General features: G+C 49.4%; 8 protein-coding genes across 8 annotated transcripts; 3 read left to right on the forward strand and 5 right to left on the reverse strand.

Moving 5' to 3' along the window:
* Positions 1-141: 141 nt before the first annotated feature.
* Positions 142-1,656, forward strand: BKA55DRAFT_593944 (uncharacterized protein; the record flags this gene model as incomplete). Its single annotated transcript, XM_046195611.1, has 4 exons — positions 142-709; positions 764-932; positions 993-1,217; positions 1,269-1,656. The coding sequence occupies 4 exons, from the start codon at positions 142-144 to the stop codon at positions 1,654-1,656; spliced, it is 1,350 nt and encodes a 449-aa protein (XP_046048966.1).
* A 260-nt stretch (positions 1,657-1,916) lies between these two features.
* BKA55DRAFT_539225 (uncharacterized protein) lies at positions 1,917-3,590 on the reverse strand (the record flags this gene model as incomplete). Its single annotated transcript, XM_046190108.1, has 2 exons — positions 1,917-2,039; positions 2,091-3,590. 2 exons carry the CDS (start codon positions 3,588-3,590, stop codon positions 1,917-1,919), a joined length of 1,623 nt encoding a protein of 540 aa, XP_046048967.1.
* Positions 3,591-5,269: 1,679 nt separating this feature from the next.
* Positions 5,270-7,257, forward strand: BKA55DRAFT_593946 (SPX domain-containing protein; the record flags this gene model as incomplete). The annotated part of the gene is made up of 5 exons (XM_046195612.1): positions 5,270-5,312; positions 5,425-5,592; positions 5,668-6,552; positions 6,583-7,045; positions 7,227-7,257. The coding sequence occupies 5 exons, from the start codon at positions 5,270-5,272 to the stop codon at positions 7,255-7,257; spliced, it is 1,590 nt and encodes a 529-aa protein (XP_046048968.1).
* A 62-nt stretch (positions 7,258-7,319) lies between these two features.
* BKA55DRAFT_689890 (pyridoxal phosphate-dependent transferase) lies at positions 7,320-9,261 on the reverse strand (the record flags this gene model as incomplete). The annotated part of the gene is made up of 3 exons (XM_046199408.1): positions 7,320-8,991; positions 9,052-9,146; positions 9,214-9,261. The coding sequence occupies 3 exons, from the start codon at positions 9,259-9,261 to the stop codon at positions 7,320-7,322; spliced, it is 1,815 nt and encodes a 604-aa protein (XP_046048969.1).
* Positions 9,262-10,541: 1,280 nt separating this feature from the next.
* On the reverse strand, positions 10,542-12,818 carry BKA55DRAFT_511888 (uncharacterized protein; the record flags this gene model as incomplete). Its single annotated transcript, XM_046187750.1, has 1 exon — positions 10,542-12,818. One exon carries the CDS (start codon positions 12,816-12,818, stop codon positions 10,542-10,544), a length of 2,277 nt encoding a protein of 758 aa, XP_046048970.1.
* Positions 12,819-16,832: 4,014 nt separating this feature from the next.
* BKA55DRAFT_511986 (Alpha/beta knot methyltransferase) lies at positions 16,833-17,639 on the reverse strand (the record flags this gene model as incomplete). The annotated part of the gene is made up of 2 exons (XM_046187760.1): positions 16,833-17,309; positions 17,364-17,639. The coding sequence occupies 2 exons, from the start codon at positions 17,637-17,639 to the stop codon at positions 16,833-16,835; spliced, it is 753 nt and encodes a 250-aa protein (XP_046048971.1).
* A 927-nt stretch (positions 17,640-18,566) lies between these two features.
* Positions 18,567-19,134, forward strand: BKA55DRAFT_539230 (uncharacterized protein; the record flags this gene model as incomplete). Its single annotated transcript, XM_046190109.1, has 2 exons — positions 18,567-18,701; positions 18,763-19,134. The coding sequence occupies 2 exons, from the start codon at positions 18,567-18,569 to the stop codon at positions 19,132-19,134; spliced, it is 507 nt and encodes a 168-aa protein (XP_046048972.1).
* A 349-nt stretch (positions 19,135-19,483) lies between these two features.
* Positions 19,484-24,777, reverse strand: BKA55DRAFT_512235 (oligomeric complex COG6-domain-containing protein; the record flags this gene model as incomplete). Its single annotated transcript, XM_046187789.1, has 6 exons — positions 19,484-19,704; positions 19,758-21,858; positions 21,918-21,993; positions 22,326-22,390; positions 22,663-24,414; positions 24,463-24,777. 6 exons carry the CDS (start codon positions 24,775-24,777, stop codon positions 19,484-19,486), a joined length of 4,530 nt encoding a protein of 1,509 aa, XP_046048973.1.
* Positions 24,778-25,038: the final 261 nt, after the last annotated feature.

Below are 25,038 nucleotides of genomic sequence, written 5' to 3' on the forward strand. Positions count from 1 at the left end.
CTTCTATCCCGCCAGAAGCCTCATGTTGCCTCCTTGTCGAGGCACTTCTCTTACATTTTTTATTATATCGCGTTTTCAAGTTTCTCGTCTCCATAACGAACGAGAAAACAGATGAAAGCTTGAGATTCCATGTCTATCAACATGGAGAACGCCATGGCCAATGTCGACCTAGGACGTTATCGACGGATCGTGCAGATGTTCTGGGATCCAGAACCTACCAACGATGTTGCCCACGATCACCCAGTCTGGTGTCTAGGACGTTCCTACAAGCTAAGCGACAAGAAAAACACAAAGTCCGATGAACATAATCCCCAGACGCCGCCCCCAGCACCAAAGTCGGACACTGAAGATCAGGATGCAACTCGATCGTCCAACATACCGACAAACGCCCCAGAAACCCCACCAGAATCGATATCGAGTAGCTTCTCATCATCACTGGCATACGATGACCAGTCGAACGATGGTGGATGGCCATCAGGCTTCATAAATGATTTCGAATCAAGGATATGGATGACTTACAGGTCTGAGTTCGAGCCCATTACCCGTTCCACGAACCCCCAAGCCACATCTGCATTGTCCCTGTCCATGAGACTCAAGAGTCAACTAGGGGATCAGAGTCCATTCTCATCGGACAGCGGATGGGGATGCATGATTCGGTCCGGTCAAAGTTTACTTGCAAACACCATCGCACTCATTCGCCTTGGGAGAGGCAAGTCAAAGCGCCCGCCACAGTAGCCTATATCACATGCCTAACATCGTACAGACTGGCGTCAGGGACAATCACTCGAAGAAGAATGCCGAATCCTCAAAGACTTCGCCGATGATCCAAGGGCTCCATACTCAATCCACAGTTTTGTTCGACATGGTGCCAGCGCATGTGGCAAGTATCCAGGTGAATGGTTTGGCCCATCAGCAACAGCCCGCTGTATCCAGTACGTCCAAGTCCTCGCCACCTTTACACGCGATGCCCGTACTAATACATATTCGTGAAGAGCATTGGCGAATTCACACGAGCCCTTAATTAGAGTATACTCCACTGGCGATGGACCTGATGTATACGAAGATGATTTTATGAAAATTGCGAAGCCAACAGGTGAAGCCTTCCACCCCACGCTTGTATTGGTGGGAACTCGGCTGGGATTGGATAAGATCACTCCCGTGTATTGGGAAGCTTTGATTGCGGCTCTTCAGATGCCGCAATCCGTTGGTATCGCAGGGTGAGTACTGTCTGCTACTCTTCGTACACACACAGTACTGACTATACACAGAGGTCGTCCATCATCATCCCATTACTTCATCGGCTCGCAAGGGTCCTTTCTATTCTACCTTGATCCTCACCATACAAGGCCCGCCCTTCCCTACCACGAGAACCCAACGGATTACACCAGTGAAGAGATAGAATCGTGTCATACTGCTCGGCTGCGCCGCATCCATGTCCGCGAGATGGATCCCAGTATGCTCATAGGTTTCTTGATTCGAAGCGAAGAAGACTGGCAGGACTGGAAACGCGGTGTAAAGCACGTACAAGGCAAGTCGATCATCCACGTGGCGGAGCGAAACGCAGTCCATGGAGGCTCAAGCGAGGGTCGCGAAGGCGCAATCGACGAAGTTGAAACGCTAAGTGACGATGATACGGATACCATTCAAGAGGCCTAGATTGGTTATTGGGCCCGGCGTTTTTTTGGCTGTATTTTCCTGCACCCCATAATGATTGGCAGGACCAGGCGTTACGTCGGGATAGATAATGAATTCGATTTGAATAACCTTTTTTTTTTGTCACGATTATTGCTCGGAGATTGTCATTCCAGGCTGCGTGATACGACGCGTTCTTCATGCGGTGCCTGTCGTCTGATGTTGCGCGCCGTATGGTGATATGATCGAATGCGATACGCATCTCGTACGCGTTGAATCTTTCATCACCTCTTCTTCTTCTTACCTCCCCCAGCTACTGATTTTAGTTCCGCATGTCCTTCTTCTCGAATATGGACGAACAGCCTGGTTCTAGATGCGAAAGTCTCCCCACAAACTCCGCACCGTGGCTATGATCTGTTGTCAGCTTGTGTCAGAAGGACTAATGTCGATCAACATACATCCTCTTCTTTCTGCGACTGTGAAGCCGCAGCTTTCTTGGCGCGCTTCGCCTTGGCCTTGCCGATCTTCTTGCCCTGCGCAGGCTCATCGACAGACAGATCCTGAACTGATGCTGATAGTTCATCGTCTTCGTTGGTAACATTGTCAGTCGTTTTGGGTTTGTTGGCCGAAGTTATCCTCTCCTCGACAACATCCCTGGGTGCGTAGTCGGTGTCGTCGGATGCGTCTGCAGACTCGGCAGCTGTTGCGGAAAGAGACGAGTCCGCTGGAGAAGGTGATACAGTTTCACCTTGAGTCGAACCCAATGACTCCTCTTTAACCTTGTCTTTCTGTGGTGTAACGTCTTTTTGCTTGTTTGCGTTTGCCTCAAGTGGTGATGGCACCTCGTCAAGCTCCAGCTCAGCACCTTCGCGCTTCATCTGTCGACGCAATTGTTGGACAGCTTTGATGTGCTTCTTGCTCTTCTCGTGCGCCTCAAGCTGCTTCTCGCTCTTGAACGACTTGTTGCATACAACACACTCCAGAATCTCAACCTCTAATTCCTCTTCAGATTCTGAGAACCCTCCCTCTGCTCCATTGTCGTCGGATCGAGCCTGGGCCCATTCAGGAACCTCGAATGATGCCATGCGCTCCTGGTTCGCAGCACGCGACCGAGCGGCCTGAGCAGCAGCAGCATTTCGAAGGGAAGCCTGGCGCTCGTCTTGGGTTTGCGAATTGGGTAGGTATCTGGGGTCTCGTTTGCGCACGAAGCCGATGAGGAAGTTGACAGCATCGTTGAACTCGCGAATGGCGTCCTCGCGCATCTTCTTGTTCTCTTTCTCCATTAAACGGCGGACACGACGGTCGGGGGCATCGGAAAGTCGATATTTATCCTTCCATGCGAACGACTTGACGGTTGTGAAACCAGTCCACGCGGTATAGAACGGTTTCACAACATCCTCGTAGTCATCGTCAGAGGATCCAAAAGTTGGGTAGTCTTGGACATCAAGGTCGTCGTTGTCAGCAGCAGCCTCCTCTTCCATGGCCAAGTGTTCAAAAGTTTCCCTGCAGATTCCGTAAAAGCCTGTTGGTTCGTCGTCGAAGGGTACCGCGGCGTTGAATTTGCGAATCAAGCCCATGATCTCCTCAGCCGATGTGAGTCGCACATTGCGGAAAGTAGTAGGTTGCCCGTCATCGTCGCCGTCTCTTCCACTGAGGATGGCATCGCGATGTGAGTCGTACCAAGCTCTCTCTTGAGGGTCGGATAGGATCTCGTAAGCGGTTTGGACTTCGGCAAAGCGGCGTGTAGCAGTCTCGACATCATTGATGTTGCGATCAGGATGAAGCTCGAGTGCCTTTCTGCGGTAAGCTCGCTTGATCCTAGTTAAGAAAGGGTCAGTAGGAAGAAGATTAGAGAGATGATATATTTGGGGAGAGTTACTCATCATCTGTAGCAGAACGCTCAACACTAAGCAGTTCGTAGTAACAAGTTTTTGCGACGGGAGCTGGGCCACCGGCATTGGAGCTTTCTGAGGATTGTTGGGCTCCCATGACTACTACCTGAACGAGTAACACGGGGCCAGAGAGAATTTCGATTGAATTTGTTTTATCGTAAAGTAAAGTAAATAAATAAATAAACAAACAAACAAATAGATAATATAAAAAAGGCAGTAATTTATATGAGGTGGTCTTGACTTGGAGCCTTGTGAGAAGGAGGGGCATCGCGGGGCAAAGTCAATGATAGACAATTTATTCAGACCAAATAAATTTGCTTTATCCCCGCAGGATCTATCCCCGCAGTTTCCCTGGCTGACAAGTTTTCCTTTCCAGAAAAGATCCATTAGAAGCGTGTAAGCTCATTTGTTACTCGCCGTGCATCTTACTTTGTACGCCGGATGATTCAGAAAGAGTCATCCAAGCTTGTGGAAGAGAGTCTCAATCTTGATGGGAATAGTGTGGTTCTTTTTTTGATTGCTATCATTTCTTACTATCACATGTTCGCTTCCCACACGAGCTACCTTACCTTAGTCATGAATTAACGAAAGGTAGCATTGTACCTGATTAACAAGTAACGAATATCCAAGACTAACAGTGGTAGGTTCTCCATTCTCTATCATATCGCCCTTACACCATTACGAGATATCCTCCGTATGGTGAATGAATCAGGTTAATGCCGGTGTAAATTACGAGAGCTCATCTGAGCTTTCCAGATTAACGCCTTCATACCATTTGCATCTCTGATTTCACTGTTGGCGGTTCCTCAAGGAAATGATGTAGAAACCTTGGCCTACCAATGGTAAAGCCTGGATCGCACACGAGGCTGAAGAGAATGGACTAGTTATACGGGTGATCGATGAGCTAACGAAGCACAGACATGGTTCGCAAGAGAAATTTATTATTTAGTAAGGGCCCTTGACGTCGGTAGTCCAGTTATTGTATGAACATGGCAATCTATTGCAGCCTGGCTGTTGGCATCATGACTTTTCGACAAGATTTGCATTGTCATACAGGTTGTTTTTAGCAGTCATCTGACCACATTTTCGTCCATGGCACCACTGATTATACCATGATGAACCAATCATCAACGTCGATAATGCAAAACTCGATCGGGGGAATGCGAAAATGTCTGGTCTAGGCCTGGCTTGAAGAGTCTCGGTCAGCGAAAAGGTCGAACCACGCAGTTGGTCTGATTCATGAAAGGTATCATTCAGTTTAAACGCCTCTACCGTTGCCGGCAAGAGATTGCCGAGAGCCCACTCCAGGCTCATCCTTACCCGTTTCTTCCCTCTTCCAAAGACACCATTCAGAGGAAAAAATACCATGAGTTACCCGAAATCGGTACCAATATTTACGTGGGCGAGTCTGCATCGAGTTAGGTCTCTCCCTCTCTTTGATATCGATCTTTTTACACGCACGAGGTCATTCATTATTCATTCATTCTCTCATTAGTTAACTAATGGCCCTCACTCACTTATTCTTCTCCTTCATGCGCCGCATTTTCCTGACTTGATTCTTGATCCTTCCCCTGCTTTTCTCTTGCGATCTGAGTCTTTCAGCCTTAAGCGTCGCTTGTTCTGCTCTTATTCCTTTGCCTTGTTCGTCTTTTTGCCACCAACTGCCTCATACTGCAAGTGGTCGCGTGCCTCTCTCATGCGAAAACTCCTGACATTGAATTTGCTGCTACACCAATTTGACAACCATGAAATTCGGCCACGATTTCAAAGAGACCCTGCGAGCTCAAGGTTCGTCTAATTCACATGTTCCGTCCATTTTCGGGTTATTTCATCTTCAATATACCTTATTTACACAATACTTTCACCTCTGTGCACCCTGGCGTCTAATTAAACTTCACAGACTTCCCTGCTCATTGGGTAGATCATGCTATTCCTTATAGCCAGCTCAAGAAATGTCTCAAGAAGGTCGCGCGGGAGCTACATGAGCTTGGACTCGACCCTGAGACGTTGCGCGAGCTCCTCAACCCCGATGAAACGTCTCCTGTGGCCCTGAAGTATAAACTCAACGGTACGACATGACGAACTGACCCCAACGTTTTCAACGGTTGTCTCCGTCAGCCCAAAACTGACTGACTTTCCACAGGCGGTGCCGACTCTCACCTTCGCCCAAAACTCATCGTACAGGTCCATCTTCAAGATGGTGTCCCAGTCGATGCCTCGCTTGCGCCCAACACGCGCGACTTTCTCAACAAGATCGCAATCAACCTCCCCCAGAACCAACCGGCGCATATCGAGCCTGTCACTAAATCGCCAGACTCGGGCTCTGTGAAGGATGCCACAAAAGCCGAAACCGTTGTCAAGAACGCCTCTGCCCCCTCCGCCGAAACGGTCGATGCGCTCGCCGACGAAGCCAACGACAAGCTCACTATTGCTCTCGCCGACGAAAAGACTGTTAAAGTTACCGAAACGCTGGGAAGCGACTCCGAGCAAGCAGAACCCATCGCCGAACCTACAAGCAATGGCTCGATCGAAGCCTCGTCGACCTCACCTGCTAATGGTGCAACCGAAGGAACGTACGAAATTATCGAGGTTCCCCTGACTTTCGATGCCGAATTCTTCGAGATGCTTCAGAGCGATGTCAACAACCTTGATGCTTTGCAAATGGAGGAAGAGAAAACCATGACCTCGGAAATCGTAGCGCTTGGAAAAGAGGTTGAACAGGTCGTAAAGCCGAAACGATTTTCAAAGACAGATCTTGCACGGTGGCGACAAATCTTCGAGCTGTATTTGGACGCTGAGATCTTCTTCGCTACCCATGAGCAAGACCATGGAGAACGCTCAAGTCAAGTCGCTCTGAGGCAGCTGCAATGGTTCCAGGATCAGGTCGCTAAGCAAAATCTTGTCAAGGATTTCAAGCTTCCCGAGAGCAAAGCAGCTTTCACCCGCTTCATTAACTTGAATGCGTCCCTTCTCAAAAACATGCAGTTCCAGGAGCTTAACAAGACAGCCGTCGCCAAGATTCTCAAGAGTAAGTAGGATATACCAACTGCTTATCAAGCCAGAGGTACTGACATGGCCAAAGAATTCGACAAACGAACAGCACTGGGAGTTGCTAGAAAGTTCCCTACCGTTGTTCACTCAGACAAACTCTTAGCAGGCACCATTGCTAGAGATGTCTGCGCACAAATGTCGCGGGAGCTCGTATCCAAGGTTCCTCAGCTCAACGACTATCTTTGCCCAGTCTGTTTCTCAGTGGCTTACATGCCTGTTCGTCTCGACTGCCAACATGTATTTTGCATCCGTTGTGTCATCAAGATCCAGCGCCGAAAGGAGAAGCATTGTCCATTGTGCAGAGCAGATGTGGTCCTCAAGGCTTCTGCCATGAATCTTGACTACGAGCTACAAAAGTACATGAAGAAATATTTTGCAAAGGAGGTCAAAGAGAAAGCGCGTGCGAACGAGATTGAGCGTGGTATCGAGGACTACGGGCCTGGTTATGTCCACCAGGAATGCTGCATAATGTGAGCTGAAGAAGCTCAGACATAGACACGACTATTATTATCATCAGGGCACATTTGAGCGACTTGGATTGACACGGATTTTGGGATTAGAAACAACCATGACATCTGTAAGTTCTGTCATCTATCTACCAGTAAAGGGTACACAGTCAACTAACATCGTTCTTTAGATTTACGACGGAAGACTGCATCGATACGGGACAGTAATGACATGAACTTCATAGACAGATAGATAATTATGTGCAAGGAAAACAGCACTTTTATTTGCTTTTTATCATCAGCACGTAACTGACACAGCCTCAGCCGCCTTCAAGGCGTTTGTAAAAGTGTCCTGAAGTTCACTAGTCTCCTCTAAACCAACGCTTACACGAACAAGATAAGGATCAACGCCAAACTGCTCAGCCCACTCCAATTCTTGGTAATGGGCTAAGAGAACGTACGGTGAAGCCAAGGTAAAATTGGTTCCCAAACTAGGTCCCTTTGCAAGAGGCAATGCGTCAAAGAAGGCCTGAGCATACTCCTTACGCTGAAACACGACAGAAAGTAGACCGCCGTATCCGCCATCTGGCAAACGGACATTTTCATAGTGAGACTTGGAATCGTTGTACTTGGGATAGTAAATGCTCTTGACAAGGGGATGTGTTCGGAGCACTTCGCAGATAGCATCCGAATTCGCGTTGATGCGGACCACTCGAGATTCGAAGTCGCGACTGTTCCTCTCCATGAAGATGACATCCTCAGGCCAGTAGTTGTCTTCGTAAATCTCGCTCATGGCAGTCTTGAGTATGCGGTAATACTTGCTCTCGGGGTTGAGAACAAGCCCTCCACCCATGACGTTGGAGTCGCCCGAGAAAATCTTTGTGAGGCTGCTAACAACTACATCTGCAACCGGGAGGACGTTGATATTGGCAAAGGTGCCAATTGTCTCGTCAACAACGACTGCGAAATCGTATTCATCTGCCAGTTTGCGGATGCGAGTGAGGTCAGGACATGTCAAAAGGGGGTTTCCAGGGAACTCGCAGAAGAGGCCGAGGAACCGCTCGCCGTTCTTGAGTCGTGTCTCGAGATCATCGAGGTCTTCCGCAGAGGCATGTCCATAAAAGAGACAACCAGGACCAAACTTTTGCAGAATCTTGAGTGTGTCGACATAAGGGAAACCAAAGTTGATACTCTGTGCCGGCTCTCTTGCGTGAAGGAGCGCACGGTGAGCATTATAAATGGCGTTCATGCCGGCAGGATAAAGGTAGACATCGCTCTCCTCAAGGTTGGGCATGCCACGAGTGTTGGATGTCATTGCAGGTAGAGGGCCATTGTTCAGATCGACGTCATGAGCCATTGCTCCAGCGATACGTCTACGGATAGCAGACTTGGCACGCTCAACCATGGACAAATCGAGGTTTCTACCAAAACGCTCCTCAAGAAAACGTGAGCTCTCGAGAGACTCGACAGGAGTCTCCGGCGAAGGTTGCTTGGGTGTTGAGGGGGCCGGAGAGGAGACACCATCGATTGAGCCTGGGCGAGTATAGCGTCTTGGACCGCGGAAAGGCCTGCCCTGTGAGGCTTCAGGAGGAGTCCGTGATCGAGCCGCTGGGATAAGGAGATCATCTTTGAACAGGCCGTGACAGAACTCAGCACGTCTACTGGATGTACCCTCACCAGTGTGCTGCCAGTACTGCTTGGCAATTGGAAATATCTCGGAGGGATAAACCACAGCTGAGATTGTGGAAGTGAGTTTTTTCAGTACAGGCGAGAGCTCCTTTGACTTGTCCAGAGTAAAGTCAATGATGCGAACCTGACTCGCCAGCTCAGGAGAGACTCGCTGGAGGATGAAGTCAAGACAGCGTTTTGCCACTCGCGGTGTAGGGAAGAGCATGGCCTGTTGACTAGGGCTGCCATAGCGATCAACGATGTCTTTGGCGAAAGCTTGAATACCTTTATGAACAAAGAATCTGTTGGAATTTCATGTAAGCGAGAGCACTTCGTATAACATGACAGTTGATATGGCTCACCGAGGGTAACCCGTCGTCATACGGTTCACAACCCAATCCTCACCCTCTTCGTATCCGACATTTGCTTTCCATGTTGGCAAAGAGACACTGACGGCCTGAGGACATTGATCAGTAAAATAGTTTCATGATAGATATACACTGAATTGTTTGGTCTTGACTCACATGCGCCGTGTCGGGAGGAATAGACTCGCCAAGACCAATCTCTGGCATTATAGTGTTTAGCAGATGAAATCGATATGGGATGGATAAAGAGAGTAAAAAGTAAAGACATATAGACTTGAATCGGTATATTTGAAGCCGATATATACCGAATAACAAGTGTATACAGAAAATATAGGCGGGACAACTTTTTTTTTTTGACTTGATGTGAATTGGTGGCGCTGCGGTTGGATCGAGGGGGGAAAATGTCCGAGAACCGGAGGGGAAAGCTTGTGTGAGTCTTGGGCTTGGGTACCCAGAAATCCTGGAGAATAGTGCTAGCCTAGTGAATGGATTGAAGTGGGACAAGTGACTCTTTAAGCTTGTGTAGGTCAAGTTTGTAGATCATTCAAGTCTTGTCTCACCCACAAATATAAATATTGAAGAGTCTCTCCTCATCTTGCCCCTCCATCTCCGTGAATTGGTGTAAACCATAATAATGAAACGGTGAGAATTGTCAATGACCAATTCTTATAATAATCAGAGTGGGATATTACTGCTCCCTCAGTGCCTAGACTAATTGACTAGTCAGTGATATCCCATGTACTACACTAAATCGATGTGACGCTCATGGTGACCCCCACACTAAAAACACCAACAATGATGGATCATGAGGGTGTTGCAAAGAGTGGGCTGCACCGCGATGATGCGAGATAGAGGGGCAAGGGCTCGGAGTCTTGAGGGGTAGCCAGTGGAGGTGTCAAGGATTATGCTCTGGGCGGTAAATGACACGGCTATAGACCGCTGGCTGTAATCTTGCAATGCCAATGTCTCCTGTATTGTATTGTAAAGTATACTTGTGTCGTCTCTTATGCGCATCTCTGAGTACTTATATGTCTTCTGTCTTTCTTCATGTTCCGTCATGTGTCCAGTCTTGACATCCAATACTTACAGCTTGTGGTCAACTAAACAAACTGCTATATTCCAATGTGTCTTACTCAAGGAAACGTGAAGTCATCGCAAAACCTCCATTCACCAAAGAAAGCCCGGAAACAAAGCCATGGGCCCTGCCAGACACCATAATAGTAGTAACACACAAACGCCTCCTCATATGCCAATCAAATACCCCATGAGATTAGATCCAAGCTGCTATCCTTGAAACAGAAACCCATGAAGCTCCATCTGTGGACTGTAAACAACATACTGCTTGCCAGTTGATCCATATCATTCTGCCGGACCAATCTGGTCAGGTATAGTCATGCCTTGATCGCTTTCTATCCGTCCATCAACTCGTCAATCGTGTCGTTCTAATCGCCGCTCGTAGAAATGCATCTCATAATCATAATTCTTCTTTATCGTATCTTGCGGCTTCGTCTGCTCGGCTTCACTCCAACACAGCTGATACTGTCGCTTGGAGCAACACTGACCATATCGTCATCCCAATCAGCGTGGCTGCTACCAATGCCGCTCATTGGAAGCGACACGTTCCTGGCAGACACGTAGCTCTGAGCCTTGCTTGGGTAGCCCATGTGTGGGTAATCAGGTCCAGTGGCCATCCGAGGCACGTTGTACCGGCTCCTGGCCCGACTCCTCGGCATCATGTCTGGCACGTCGGGGGCTTCGTAGACATCGGGATCCAAAGGAATTTCAGGGGCGTCAGGCACCTCGGGGACCTCTGGTGCTTCCATAATGTCGGCCTCCACCTCAGTGCGGGAGGATCGACGCGGAGCTCGTGAAGATGGACGTGACCGAGCTGAAAAGTATGTACGCTCATCGTCATACGGGGGCCGGTGACCACGGACAACTGACTGTGATGTCTTGGGCGCTCTGGAACCTGCATGACTTCGGCGGTCGTCGTACTTTCGGCTGACGGGTGCCTCACTTCGGAGATCGTCCACCAATACTACTGACTTGCTGCGACTAACACCTGCTTCGCTGCGGGCTCTTACGCTCCTAGACTTGTCAGTTATAGGAGGCCTGGAAGACCGACGGCTTCTTGTTTCAAAGCCATCCTCTGGAGGTCGTGACGACCTGCGACTGCGTGTATCAAACCCATCCTCAGGTGGAGGCCTTGACGCACGACGGCTTCGTGTCTCAAAGCCATCGTCCGGAGCTCTCGAGGTGTGGCGGCTGCGTGTTTCAACGAACTCATAGGCGTCTTCTGGAGGAGGGTGCCTTGATGAGCGTCGACTTCGGGTGGTCTCATATCCTTCATCTGGGGCTCGACTTCGCGATCGGGCCCGAGAAGGCGCAACGCTTCTGGCAGTGCTCTTCGCAACACTTCTTGTGCTTGGAGCAGCACTCTTCGCAGCAACACTCTTTGCAGTACTCTTGGCTACACTCCGAGTTCTGCTCCGACTTCTGGCTCGAGACTCGGAGGACCATGGATTCTCCTCATCATAAGGGGCTTGCGTCAGGTACTGAATGGGGCGGACCGGCTCGTCTGGAGAATCCTCACTGCTGTCATCTTCTATATAGCCGAGATTCCTTGGCGGATACGACTCGTGGTGCATCTTGCGGGGAGCATAGTCATTCTGCATGTGTTTCTGGAAAGGATATCCTTCTGGATACATATCCTGAGGGGCAAAGCCACCATGTCCTCGGTAAGGCAGTGCCTTGGGCGGGTATTGTGACGCCGTGGGGGGATAGTCAGCGTAGGCAATTCGGCGCTCGTCATGGTGTAGTTTGTGGACCGTTGGGGCCTTCTCGGGGAAGGTTGAGCGTCGTGGGAGCGACGGGGCCTCATACTCCTGTCTTGGTTTTCGTTCTCGTTCTTTAGCATTGTGGCTTGCAAAGCCATATGTGAGGGCAGCGCCGGCAGCAGCAACTCCGAGGATGGCTCCGACGACAGTGGTAGTGCTTAGGCCGTTGTTGTTGGAGCTTTGGCGAGGTGAAACAGATACGGGTTCGTCCTCATCGGCACGAGTGGCAGCACGTTGCGTCATCTCGGCAGCTGTGACGGTATTGGGGCCGTGTTTGGCAGGAGACTGACGGGGCTGAAAGGGTGACTGCCCGTTTATGGAAGAAGAAGACGAACGAGCAGAAGCGACAGGCTGAAGCTGAGGTTGTGAAAGAGAGCGATTCCTATTTGGCTGGGCAGTGGTACCGTCATAAGTCCATTCAATAATTCGACCATAATAATCCCGAGGACAAGTAGGCTGCCGATAAACGACCTGGATGGTGTTGCCGTCAAGGTCACGTACTGTCGCTCGTCTTGGGGTTTCACCGCCTTCAAAGCCTAAACGAGGTCTGGGGCTGGGGCCGCCGGGATAGATTGGGTCACCGTCGGTTTGAATGCTCAGCCACGGATTCGCGGTGAAGGCGCAGTCGTGGAAGTCGATCACTGCATCAGTGGATGGTACCGCGAAGACCAGAGTCGAGAGTTTGACGGGCTCGAAAGGTCGGGAAACCTCACGGATCTGCAGAACTGGCGTGCCACCTTTTTGATCGTCACCACGTTTGCCTCCAGCCTTGCTGGCTCCAGCTGGAATTCCGTAAGTAATAGTCCCAATGGAGGAGTTTTGTTCGCGAGACTCGTTCAAGAAGCGCAGGCCAATGAGTTGAAGAGTTGCCGAGTAGAAAGATGAAGACTGTGCCAAATGTGACACCTCAACGAATGGTAGTGTCATGGTCTCTTATAGAGCTCCGAGTGCTAGGACTGTCCGATCGGCTGCCTGCTGTGAGGTACCCGCTCGGATGCCTTGGCCGAGTTTGCTGGAGTCTTGGAGTATCTCCAAAGACTTTTAGAACTGAACGAATGCGTTGCTCGAGCGTTACTGGCTGAGCAATATGTAAGAGGAGGAGGGGGCTGGTGGGGAGACTGGAATATCGGTCAAGGCTGGTGGTGATGAGTAATAAAGAACCAGGAGCCGAGTAGCAACCCCGAATTGTTGGAGAAAATTAAAACCAAAAAATTAAAAACGACAGATTAGAAGGAAAAAAAGCCGCGACGAAGAATGGTCCAAATAGATAGCGAGAAATACAGCGAGGCAAGCAAGAATGTTGGCCGGGTGAGGTGGCGGAGTGGATGAGAGAAGGCGGTCGAGAATGAAAGGGTAGGGATTCCGAGGCGACCCAAGGTAAGCAACAAGGCGTATCCGATTCGATGCCCTGATATGAGTGACTGAGTGAGTGAGTTGGCCAGCTAAGGTAGTGCCGTGCGGAAGCAAGAGAGATTTGAATGGATCCGTACGGTACGGTAAGCCAAGGCAAGGCAAGGCAAGGTGAGGTGAGGTGAGGTATTGGGAGTGGCCTAAGTCGTATGGTGAGTTGTCTGTTCCTTAGTCTAGTCGGTCAATTGCTGCTGGGACCGACACCTTTGACGCCCAACACAACAAGAAAGAAGAGAGTCAAAGATGAATGGCCAAGTCCAAGATGCGAGATGAGTAAGAGCACACAACGATCGATTGGTACCCGAGACTATGAGTAATCCTCGTGGCTCCAGATAGGCACGGTAATGAGTACTAACAAGAGCCTGGACACCAGGGCAAGGTATCCGGTATTGAATGTGACAAAGCTGCGATGCAGTTGCAAGGCCCTTGACCGAATAGACGAGACAAGGATGGGCGGATGGATATGCGATTATGTTTGTTCTGTTAATTGCTCAAGGCAATTGGAGCAATTGCTCTGAGAAATGGAGACTGGAGGCTCTAGAGGCTCTGTCTGTAAAAGAGAAGAAGAGGAGAGGCTCGACGGGGAAATCGAAAGAGGAAGAGAGAGAGAAAAAGGAAGATGCAGCTAAAGAGAGAAGATCACCCGGATGGGATGCCCTGAGAAGGTGTCGTGAGGGTGGGCTCTACTTTGCAGGTACTTTAGATCTGCCACACGGCCACTGACTGGCTCAGGTACCTGGTCTGTTTAGGGCCTGTCTACTGAATGTCTCTGCCCAGATGTTATGCTGATGCGTCCAGAAGGTGTCCGGACGCCCACTGTCTCAGCCAATCCAACCCTCCCGTTGCGTCTCATAACAAGTCAAAGGCCCTGTCATGCACCTCTTGTGACTGTGGCTCTGTGACTCGTTGACATCTGACCCTCTCGTGGTCTCCTGGATCCAGCTAGAAGTAGTCGCAAGTACCCATCCCCTCTCTCTCGGGCGTGAGCAGGGGCATGGGCATGGGTTCTGCATCACATCGCATCATATCACGTTGGGTCGAATCACGGACACGATCAGACCTGGGCAGATCCATAGCTCCCACCGTGGGTAGAGATATAGAGCTTTGCATGCCGTGAGCTGCCATGGAAGTGCTCTAGAACTGTGCACTTGTGCGTCTTTCAGTGGTACCTGAAGTGTTTGCTGGCCTTGTGAGTGAATGCACTGAGTGGGTAACTCTTAGTTAGACACATAGTGCGTATCCCGTCTTGAGTTAGAAGCCGGCCCACTAGCCCCGCGCTATCCGGCAGCACCCGCTCATGATCACCCCTGAACCCTTCAAGCTCTGAACCAAAATTGGATAGCTGTTGCTCTTTATCCAAGGCCGTTGTTGCCCAAGTATCTAAGCAATTCATCAAGATTCCCCGAATTAAGCGGTGGTCAAACATACCCCCTTTTATGATATGCTGTACACATGCGGTGATAGCATCATGTGCCATCCTTGTAACGACTTGTCCTAACTTGGTACCTGCAGCTAGAAGGGTCAGTCAACCTAATATCCATGGTGCCACGAATGAATGGATGGATGGATGGTTGGGTGGGAAGCTATGGACATTGGACCAAACACAGCTCTACTAAACTCCCTAAGCCCTTTTACCACTAAGTAAACCTGGCCTGGAATTCCCTCACAAATGATAAACCACTTTTACATTAACTTCCATGCTTAGGTGACACTGTCTTGACCTCTCTTGTAGCCATGCAGCCGAGCTACTCCAAAACAGTCCTTCTGGTACTGTCTTCCCCTCATAGTCTACCCCTCTCCTCAAGCCCCTCAGTAGCTCTACTTATCATATTGATCATGACAGCTCCTTGCACCAGATAATAACATCTGACTCTCTGTCATGGCTCGCTAGATTATTGTTATACTAGGAACATGTGATACGCCATGCTCAATAAAAGACATCTAGTGCTGGTCGTCGTGGTTATACTCTCCACCATCCTCTTGCTCTGTTCGATCATCGGAGAATAGCTCTTGGGAATTGGTCCAATGACTTTCGGCCATCGATGCGTGACCACGTCAAGGCCAGCGGCTGGACTCACGGCGTCCGGCTTGATCCACCGGACCTCCACCGGCACATCCACCCCCGGCCTGGACCGGCCAACCCCGGGCCTTCGGTTACCTTATCAAGCTTCAGATTATTGGATAGGATTAAGCCCTCCTTGTCTGATTCTCGACTTGACTTGACTTGACTTGACTGGAACAATCAAATAATTTTAGATATTGTTTCAGCAGGAAAAGAGGGCCATTTTGTGGAATAAAATACCCCAACATGAGGCAGAGGACAACACGTCTGTGTAATGACTTGTCGTGGTGTTGGCCAAAGGCCAGGCCCGATTCAAACTTGCGGCCGACCAACCTCCTGGCCATGGATGTTTATTATTCGCCTCCTTAACCTATCGTTCGTTCGCTCTTCATTCCTTCGATGCACAAGGAGTCAGAACCGGTGTTTTACCCTTTAAATCGTGTGGGGGCTATTTCCTTGACTGACGACCTCAAGAGTAGTAAATCAACCAACCGTACTACTAGAAAGACCAATATCCTCAACTCATATTCTTGTATGTGACTACTTCAATCATTGTGGGAATCGTCCTGGTAAACAATAGCCATTCTGGCACCATCTTAATGCTGTCCACGTCTTTCATGGTCCCATCACTCCATGCTTCTCATTCTTTCACCCAAGCTAGAATAGCTCTGGGCACACGAGACCTACCTAAAGTGCGGGGCGATTTGGTACTACACCAACCCTTTTTGGTCTGTTGCACATTCGCGGCTGCGGCGGATTGGCTTCACTTGGTGGCCTCAGCCCTGATCATGTCTTTGGTTCAAATTTCGATTTCTGTTGGTGGCAGATACACACGCAAATCTGTTGGCTACCTTCACAATAGTTTACATATCCACATCCTCCCGTATAATAAATATTGTCTTTTCTTTGACTGTCTGGCGTCTTATCTGTCCATCCATCACGGATAGGGTATTGAGGAGTACTGAAAATCCATGACGGAATTGGCCCCGTCGTGGTAGTCCAATATCAAGAAATTGAACTGCTAAGAAATGCAGATTCCATCGCAAGACCCCCCCGGATCTTTCTCAAAATGCCTGGTCGTGGCTTTCCCATTAAGAAGCGTTGGCTGTCTAGACCAAACAAATCTATAAGCAGATTCCATCCAAACTTAACCTTGGCAAAAACAACCATCAAGCACTGGGGGCAAAATAGAACAGACTCGCTGAGTGACAGTAGGGAGAAAAAAAAAACAAATAGGAAAGTATGGGTCAGGTTGAAATGACCCATCAAGACGACATTCACGTCTCGGACCCGATGTTGAACGCCCCATGTTTTGGTTGCAAAAACAAGCGACAGCGAACACCCCAGGCATTCCAAGTTACTACCGAATCGTCTCAACCCCAACGACGATGTTGTATCGTCGTAGGGCGAGCCGGCATTTGGTATCCATCGCAGCTTCGGCCCCTCGCCGACTTGATCGACGATAGGTCTTACATAATGTCCCAGACATCTTCAGCCGCATGGCAGAACTTGCTGCAAGCAACACTAGCAGACAAGGAGTAGTTGCTGATGGAGATCTTTTCGTCAACAAGCGCATCGGCGAAGTTATCCTCACCCTTAGCCATAGCACCAACGAAGACACAGATACTATCCTTGGAATCCACAGATTCGACATACTCACGAACCTTGACAAGTGGTGCATCGAAACTCAGAGTAACCTTGCGGCAGTTGGGAGGCAAGTGGTCTGTGATGGGGTTCTGGATCACTCGAAGCAATTTCTCGTTGGAGTTGGTGGAGCGGATGGACAGGCGGTGCAAGAGTTGCACCATCAGACCGGCAAATCGCTTGAATGTTCGTGGAATACGGACTGAGGGCGAGACCTCAATCAAGACACCCTTGGCGGTATGGATGTAAATCTGAAGCTTGCCGGCCTTGTTGATAGGCGAATCCAGAAGGGTCAGTAAACACTAGGAGAAATGGTCAGCATGTTGAATGCCGACTCAGAAGATCAGAGTTGAAACCTGATGGGTGATGTCGGGACGAGCATCACTAATGTCCCGATTCATCTTGCGCATGACACCGATATGTTCATCGCTGTTGAGCAGAGAGTACTTGTCCTCCCGGTTGCGGCTGGTGCCCCCGTGAGAAGCCTTGTACGTCTCAAGACTGGCATTGGACAGGACGACGATCAGACGCTGAGAGTCCTTGTCTGTGGGAGGGATGGGTGTGCTCTGCTCGGCAACCAACTGAGGCAGCGAGGGGGGAGGGAGAGATTGTGTGCCTATATTTTCCGACATGTCAATGACGACTCTGTAGGAATTGCAGGTCGAGTTCTTGGTTGGCTCTTACGAGGTCGCTTGACTCCAGCAGTTCGACGCTCGGGCGAAGACATGATGAAGGAGAAGACAGAGAGAGAGTGCGCGAGAGAGTGCGAGAGAGAGAAATAGGTAAGTGGGGGAGTTGAGCTTGGATGTTGGTTACTCAAGATTGTCTCGAAACAGTCACGGACAGACAAGACAGTATGAATCAGTCGATACTGAACAGTGAGTTACCGAAACAGTATGACTGTGTGCTATGTATGTGTTTGTTGTCGGTTGAATTGAAGCTTGTCGCGTGCAGGTCAAGATAAAAAGGAAGAGTGAAAATTAGTCTCTGAGAAAAAAAAAGCGGCACTCACAATAAACAAGGTGCTATTGAGCCCTGAGGCCAAGCCAAATTCTGAAGGTAGCGGCCCCCACATCTCGCCGAAGCTCACGCACTGTCAGCGGGTCCCGGATGCCGAACGGGCAGGACATGCGGGTTCGGAGTATTTCGAAGGATGGAATCGTTGTATAATGACCGATAATTCCCTCAAAATAGGCGTTTTTGTACTCAATATGGTCTCACATAACACTTAAAAAGACAATCATCTTATTGACTCGTTCCCCATTGCCTAGCATCGCGGCTAAATGACTTCTCGCTTAGAAGTTGCCAGGCACGAGGATATCGTCGAGTCGTGTGAGGTTCTATCCAGCCAATCGGCGGGGCCCAGATCTTAGAAAACTTACATAATCACTCTCACACCCTGTACCGTTCCTCATTGGCTACCGAATTTTAGAGAGCCTCGACGAGTTGGGTTGGATATCGAACAATTGACCTTGACGAGCAACCGTTGAATCGGCAACGTTTCAGGCCTGCCAAACAAGTGAGCCAACACTCAACTGGACAGAAGAGACACATTCATCATGTCTTCTCCAGTAGCAAAGGCTGCGCGCCGTGTGACACACGAGCTTCATGGTGTTGTTGTCTCTGCTGGCCTAATGGACAAGACTGTCAAGGTCCGAGTCGGCGGTCAAAAATGGAACAAGATCGTCAACAAGGTGAAAGAATTTGTTAAGCGCAAACTAGAATCAAGAAGACAGGCTAACAATACATATCTAGTGGTTTGCTGACCCTAAACACTATCTCGTCCACGATCCCAACTCATCCCTTCGAACCGGTGATGTCGTTTCCATTGTTCCTGGATGGCCAACTTCCCAGCACAAGCGTCACGTTATCAAGCACATTATTGCTCCCTATGGAACTCCTCTCACAGAGCGCCCTCCCGTACCCACGTTAGAGGAAAGGATAGCGGACTACGAGGCTAAGAAGGCCAAGAAGGATGAGCGGAGGGCATCCAGAAGGCAAGAAGAGGAGAACAAGAGGCAGGAAGAGAAGCGATTGGAAAACGAAAAGAAGGAGGCCAAACGTAAAGCATGGGAGGAAGCTCAGCAAAAGCGCAAACCTCAGACCTCCGCAAGCGACGTCGATTAAACTTATTTAATCTTGGTATTACGACACATGACTGCAGCTATCTCCAGGCGATGAGATAGGAATGGACAATCCGGGATACTTGCTTTTTGGGTCAAGGCGATAGGAACAGAGGGCTAGAACAGCTAGGTTCTGTACGATATCACACGGGATGGTTGTGGCAACAGAGAAGGAGTTGCTAAACCAATTGTACCATTTGTAACATATAAATGACATACTAGACATTCAGCCCGTTTACAACTCCTATACCCGTACCCCATTGTCGGACCGGGTTGTGTTATCCATGATGCTCCTGCGCGTATAATGTACCTGTGCCTTTTTGTTACATGTTGTATACCAGGATAATTGCAGTCTATCCTCCCCTTTCTCCAAACTCTGTCGCCCAGTCTTCATACTCTTTCAGACCAGCTTTACTAACACTCGGTCGTATGGTCGTCAAGCTCGCCTCGAAATCGGACAATTGAATCGGCCGGATCTCGTCCATAGTCATATGTAACAGTGCCTCTCCAAGGGATCGCAGTGGTCCCATAGCTGCATCCTTAGCCAAGGCTGTAATATCTGAACCTGAAAAACCTGCAATCATAAGTCAGTTGGGTTCACATGAAACGTATGGAAGAACTGCCTACCATCTGTTAATTCCACCAACTTGAGGATATCGTCATTAGACAAGTCATGTTTTTGCTGGCCCAGAAGGGTCCTGAACTGTGTCTCGCGAGTAGTCGGTTCAGGTAACGGGATATATTGTCGTCGCACAAAACGTCTTCGAGCCGCCTCGTCAATTGCCCAGGGGAGGTTTGTCGCCGCCAACACAAGGACTCGGTTGGCGTCCCCCCTTTCCTTGTCTTTCTCGGTGGCTTCTCTTCCAGCAGCAGCACGTTGAAGATCGCTCCACTGAATAAGAAACTCTGTCTTAATCCTCATGGTGGCTTCGTGCTCTCCAGACCCTGATCTCTGTGACAGCAGCGAGTCGATCTCGTCCACGAAGATAATACTGGGTGCCAGTGTCCGGGCCAACCCAAAAAGAGCCCGCACCAGTTTTTCTGACTCTCCCAAGTATTTGCTTGTTAGGCTGCTTGCCGAAATCGAAAAGAATGTCGACTTAGACTCTGTTGCCACAGCCCTCGCGAGCATAGTCTTTCCTGTTCCTGGCGGTCCAAATAAGAGCATTCCTCTGGCTGGTTCTCGAAGTCCCATGAAAAGATCAGGCCGTAAAAATGGATAAACAACAGTCTCTCGAAGTGCGTTCTTGGCAATTTCAAGACCGGCCACATCACTCCAATGAACCTCATCTCCTTGAACGACAATATCGTTCAATATTTGCTTGGCGGCTGCGGCATCGACGCCAGCGGGCAGGTTCTTCAAAATTTGCTTCTTTTTGTTTTTCCATTCACTCATGTCGTCAGAAGACTTCGCTAAGGTCTCTGATTCGGACGCATCTGAATCGTCCTCTTGGGAACCGGCTTCTATGGGAGCTTCTTTTTCCTTCACCCGACGTGGTCTGGAAGTTGTCCCAGTTGTGTTATCATCAGACGCGCTTGAGGTGGACACTTGCCGAACTTTGCGTTCACGCCGTCGTGACCTATCTCTGCTCTCAGCATGAGGCCTCGAAGGTTTCAAAGACCTTCCAGGCTGCCTCGCTGCTGGACTGCGGGTTGGTAGGTTGTTTGACGCACTTCTCCTCTCTGATGCCTCTCCAGAATCGTCGCCGGTCTCAGTATCGTTGGCTCGCTCTTGTCTCGATACTTTGCGCGATGATGGCGAAGCGAATCCGTTGCGCGAGTTGGACAAGCGATCCGTTCGACTTGTATAAGCGTCCGATGAAGGTAAATCTTGATACGAGGACGAGTTTAACGCACTGGAAGCAGCAGTGACCGATAGCATGGATGGGCGGGCGTAACAGTACTCATCAGAGTGCCGTGTATTTCCTGAAGATTCTCCATCAAGATCGCGGTCCTTTGGCACAACCAAACGTCTCGAGTGACTATCCCATTGCGTTGGTACTGGCCTGCGAATTTGGTCCAAGGAAGTGCGAGAGCTAGGACTCGCTGTTGCTGGAGTGGACTCCGACTGGGTCCCTCTTGCGAATCTATCCCTTGAACCGAGCGCGCTCCATGCCAAAGTCGCTGCTTTGCTTGATCCTTCGGCGAGAGGCTTCGCTTGCTTTCGCGGTTTGGTGGACTTTTCTCCTAATTTCCCTGAACGTAAAGTTGTCCTCATGGTGTGTTTTTCTGGGCTCGGCGTCCGTAAAGTCTTATTCGGTCTTGGTGGCAGAGCTGGTCCTCCAGGTGATGCAGATCGAGAGAGCGATGGGAAGGCCATGTTTGGATCTAGGTGTGTGCTGGGTCCATCTACGATAGCAAGTTCTGATGATGTGCGTCGGGGTTGTGATGGACGGTGTGGGAGGGTTGGTCTTGATAGTTCAGAATACTGCATGGCGGTGATTGTGCCCTGTCCAAGAGAACCTCTTCCCTCAGGAATACTTGGTCGCTTTGTCAACTTGCCGGGTGGTGGTTGCGGTATGGTCGTCTCTTCTTGCCGCGAGATTCTGAGAGCTTCGAGAAGATCGATTCGTTCTTTGCATTGTAATTCGAGCTGTTTCAGAGCTTCTTGTAAGGCTTTCTCGGTGTCTGTACGTGGGCCATATGCGGGGGGTGCCCGATTTGCATTGTAATCATAGATCTGATCAAGGGCAGCTCGCCAATGTCGCATGGCTTCTGTTTCACTCCCCTAAGATCCAAACCAGTGATTAGCAAATAATTGATGAAAGCGCAATGGCCAAGCCTTACCTGGCCTTCATAGTAAATAGCAGTTGAGCAACTTAGATAACTATCATCGTAGGTCTTCTGCAAAACAGCCAGGGCCCTGTTCCGTAACATGGCTCCTGCGGCAAATCACTACCATAGTAGCCCAGAGACTGGCTTCACTTGCGCCCTAGCCCGCCGACTGTTAAAGACTGCCGTGATGTTGACTGTTATGTGTTTGGCGAGCAGAGCAGATCGTGAAGCTTGTCTAGGTGGGGACGCGTTTGGGCTGAGCAGTTGAGTTAATGAGCCAATGCCTTGGAATAGCAAGTCGCGCACGTTGTGATGTCAGGTGTGGTTCAAGAAAAGACGTGATCGAGTCAAGGTCGATGGTCTAAGGCTCTGTCTCTGCTGATGATAGTTAAACGTGATCAAGTTGATCGACCTGCATACCTGACATGGATTAGCAGGTTAAACTTGGGCAGGCGGTGACGTAGTCCAGGATCGCACCGCCCACCCTAGTCGCAATCGATGGTGGCGGGGTAGATAATGAGCCTCATACATGCTAATGAGATCCGATAGAGCATCCAAGAAGAGCTGTGGAAACATGTGAGGCCAATCGTTAAAGAATGGTTCAGGCCGTTTGCAGAGAAATTAATTTGATAGTTGGGTACTCGAGTGATTAGGTAGTTGTATAATTTTGCAGCATCTGCTCAGTTATATATCTAGCTTGTCTACATGCTTACTCCTGGGCCATGCACGTCGCCCCTTTTATCTATGAGAGCAATACACGAATCTCGGCGGTTGTTCTAGGGAAAACCGACCGTAGACCTTCGTCCTCTTCTGAATCGACAGATTCATCTTCACACTCGGTTATAACCTCTTCAAGCTGTTCAAAGTCGTTGCAGAACTGTTCTGCTGCCTCCTCAGTAATTTGTCGAGCTAGCTTCGAATCCTGGAGATGTTTCAGATTATCCATAGCGTCCATAAGTGCTGATGGCAGAAAGTCATCCAATATCTGGCTTGCTTGAGCGAGCTCTTTCTCATCCAGTAAAGCAGCGCTCTTGTCGTCATCCTCCTCCAGCTTCGTGAAAATGGCATCCAATCCTGACCCCTTTCGAAGGAATTGGTATTGACTTGTAATGAGTCCTTTAGCCGCATTATCTGACTTCTCTCGCAGTCGTTTAGTTCGACGTTGCGTGAACTCGAATGGCTCCAAACATGCTATCGCAGAAGAGATACAATTAATCAGGAAGATCGCACCATTCTGGGCGTTCATGTTCTTAGCCATGTTTTCACAACCGGACATGAATGGTTCAAAGGCTTCCGAAAGCACATTCTCAAACTCGCTCTCGCGATCCTCTGAGGTAGATAAGGAGGAGTCGTAAGTTTTGCTGATGGCCTTGAGTTGTTTGAGCGAATCTTGTAAAAAGGCAGGGGGGCCAAGGTCTAATGGAGCGTGCTGGAATTCTCCCTGCAGAGTTGCAATGTGATCTCTGACAAGTGCTCGGAACTGGCGCAAGGCCTCTGTTTCCAGGCCTCCAATCAACTCTACTAAGTTAGAATTGGGACCAAGTGTCTTTTGGAAAGTGACACGGTAGAAATTGATAAGATTTGCGAGTTTATAGGCGGGTATGGTGTCTTCGTTGGCTTGGATCACCTGCTCCATTCTTTGGCGAAGCACGCGAGCCGCTCCAGAGATATCACGGTCGACTAGGTCGTTCAGTGCCTTCAGCGCATTAAAGTCAGCCTCGGCCTCGTCGTCCTCTGCAATGAGGCGCCAGATCTCTGCGTCTCGGCCAGATTTGAAGCCTTTGGCAAGTTCCTCTCCCTCTGCGACAAACAAGACCTCCAATGCCTCACGTTCGCTGACAGTGGCTGAATGAATCCAAGCCAGCATGTCACCGACGTAGCGTAGCGGATCATGTGCTAGCATGTCGATGGGCTTGACAGAGGGATCTTCAGTTCCTGAGGGTGAGGCACCTGTCAAAGCAACATAGAATGAGTCTGAAAGGATTCGTTCTCGAGCCTCGGAGAAAAAGTCGAGGCAGTTCTGGAACAGTGATGGCCTTTCGGCAAGAACACGCAATGCCCGGCGAATTGATGAGTTCATCTGCGGATTTTCGAGATTCAATGTCTTGAACTCTCGCTGTATCCATTTGTAAAGTTTTTGGAAACCGAGATTGATGTTCTTCGACGTTTGCTCCATCAGTTCTAGACCCAAAGTCTGCTTCTCGAACCCAAGCAGGATCTCGCAGTCCTTGCTGATCTTTTTCGCTTTGCTCAAGGCATCGAAGAAGCGGTCATCTACTGGCTCGGCTGTTTGAGTAAGTGCGGCAACTTCATTCTCCGACATGACGAAATGCTTCTTGAAAGCACCGAGAAGCTCTTGCTTCACCTCAACCTGTCTCTTTTGCTCCAGGAGAGAAGATGCCTCGGAGAGTGCTGGCAATGTTTGCCTGTGAGCTTCGACAACTTGGCTTTTCATGTCCTCGTAACCATTGTTAAGCTTGTCAATAGTCGTTTTGATACGCCGAAGTTGCTATTGCCATGTTGGTACGTTTCTTGTATAACAAATGTTTGAACCCACCTCTGCAACACGCCCGAATTCGGCAATCACTTCTCCATTACTGTCAATGACTTCTTTTTGCAGGTCTAGCCGAACACGCCGACGAGTTTCAGCATCGTTCTGGATTCCACGCTCATCAAGAAGAGCGAGAGCATCTCGAAACTCAGTATCAGAATGAGTCGTTGAAAGGACACTGGTCACTTTGGATGTGAGTGGAGTAATCCCTCTTGGTGTTGAGGGAGTTTGTGGGTAGCCGTCTGGAGCAAGGAGTCCTGATCCAGAGGCATCTCTCATAGGCAGGCTCTTCAATGACAATGAGCGATCTGTAGGTGTCATATTGTAGTAAAACAGCAATAGTGCTGTTCAGTCGAGTTGCTGCCGCAGGCAAACTTTAACTCATTCCGCGCAAGTCCATGAATCGATCAAGCTCGATGGAGCACCTGAGTAAATCTGTTAATTTGGATTCTGAAACCAAAAGCGATCACGAGCAATCTCTATGAAGATAGGTAGTCCGTATAAGACAAGGACGATCATGTATAGTGCAAGGTGTCGTAAAGGGTGCATGGAAGAGGAAGGCGGTGTGTAATCACTCATTCT

Source organism: Fusarium redolens (assembly GCF_020744475.1).
Source record: "Fusarium redolens strain MPI-CAGE-AT-0023 chromosome Unknown BKA55scaffold_8, whole genome shotgun sequence".
Taxonomy (NCBI): Eukaryota; Fungi; Ascomycota; class Sordariomycetes; order Hypocreales; family Nectriaceae; genus Fusarium; species Fusarium redolens.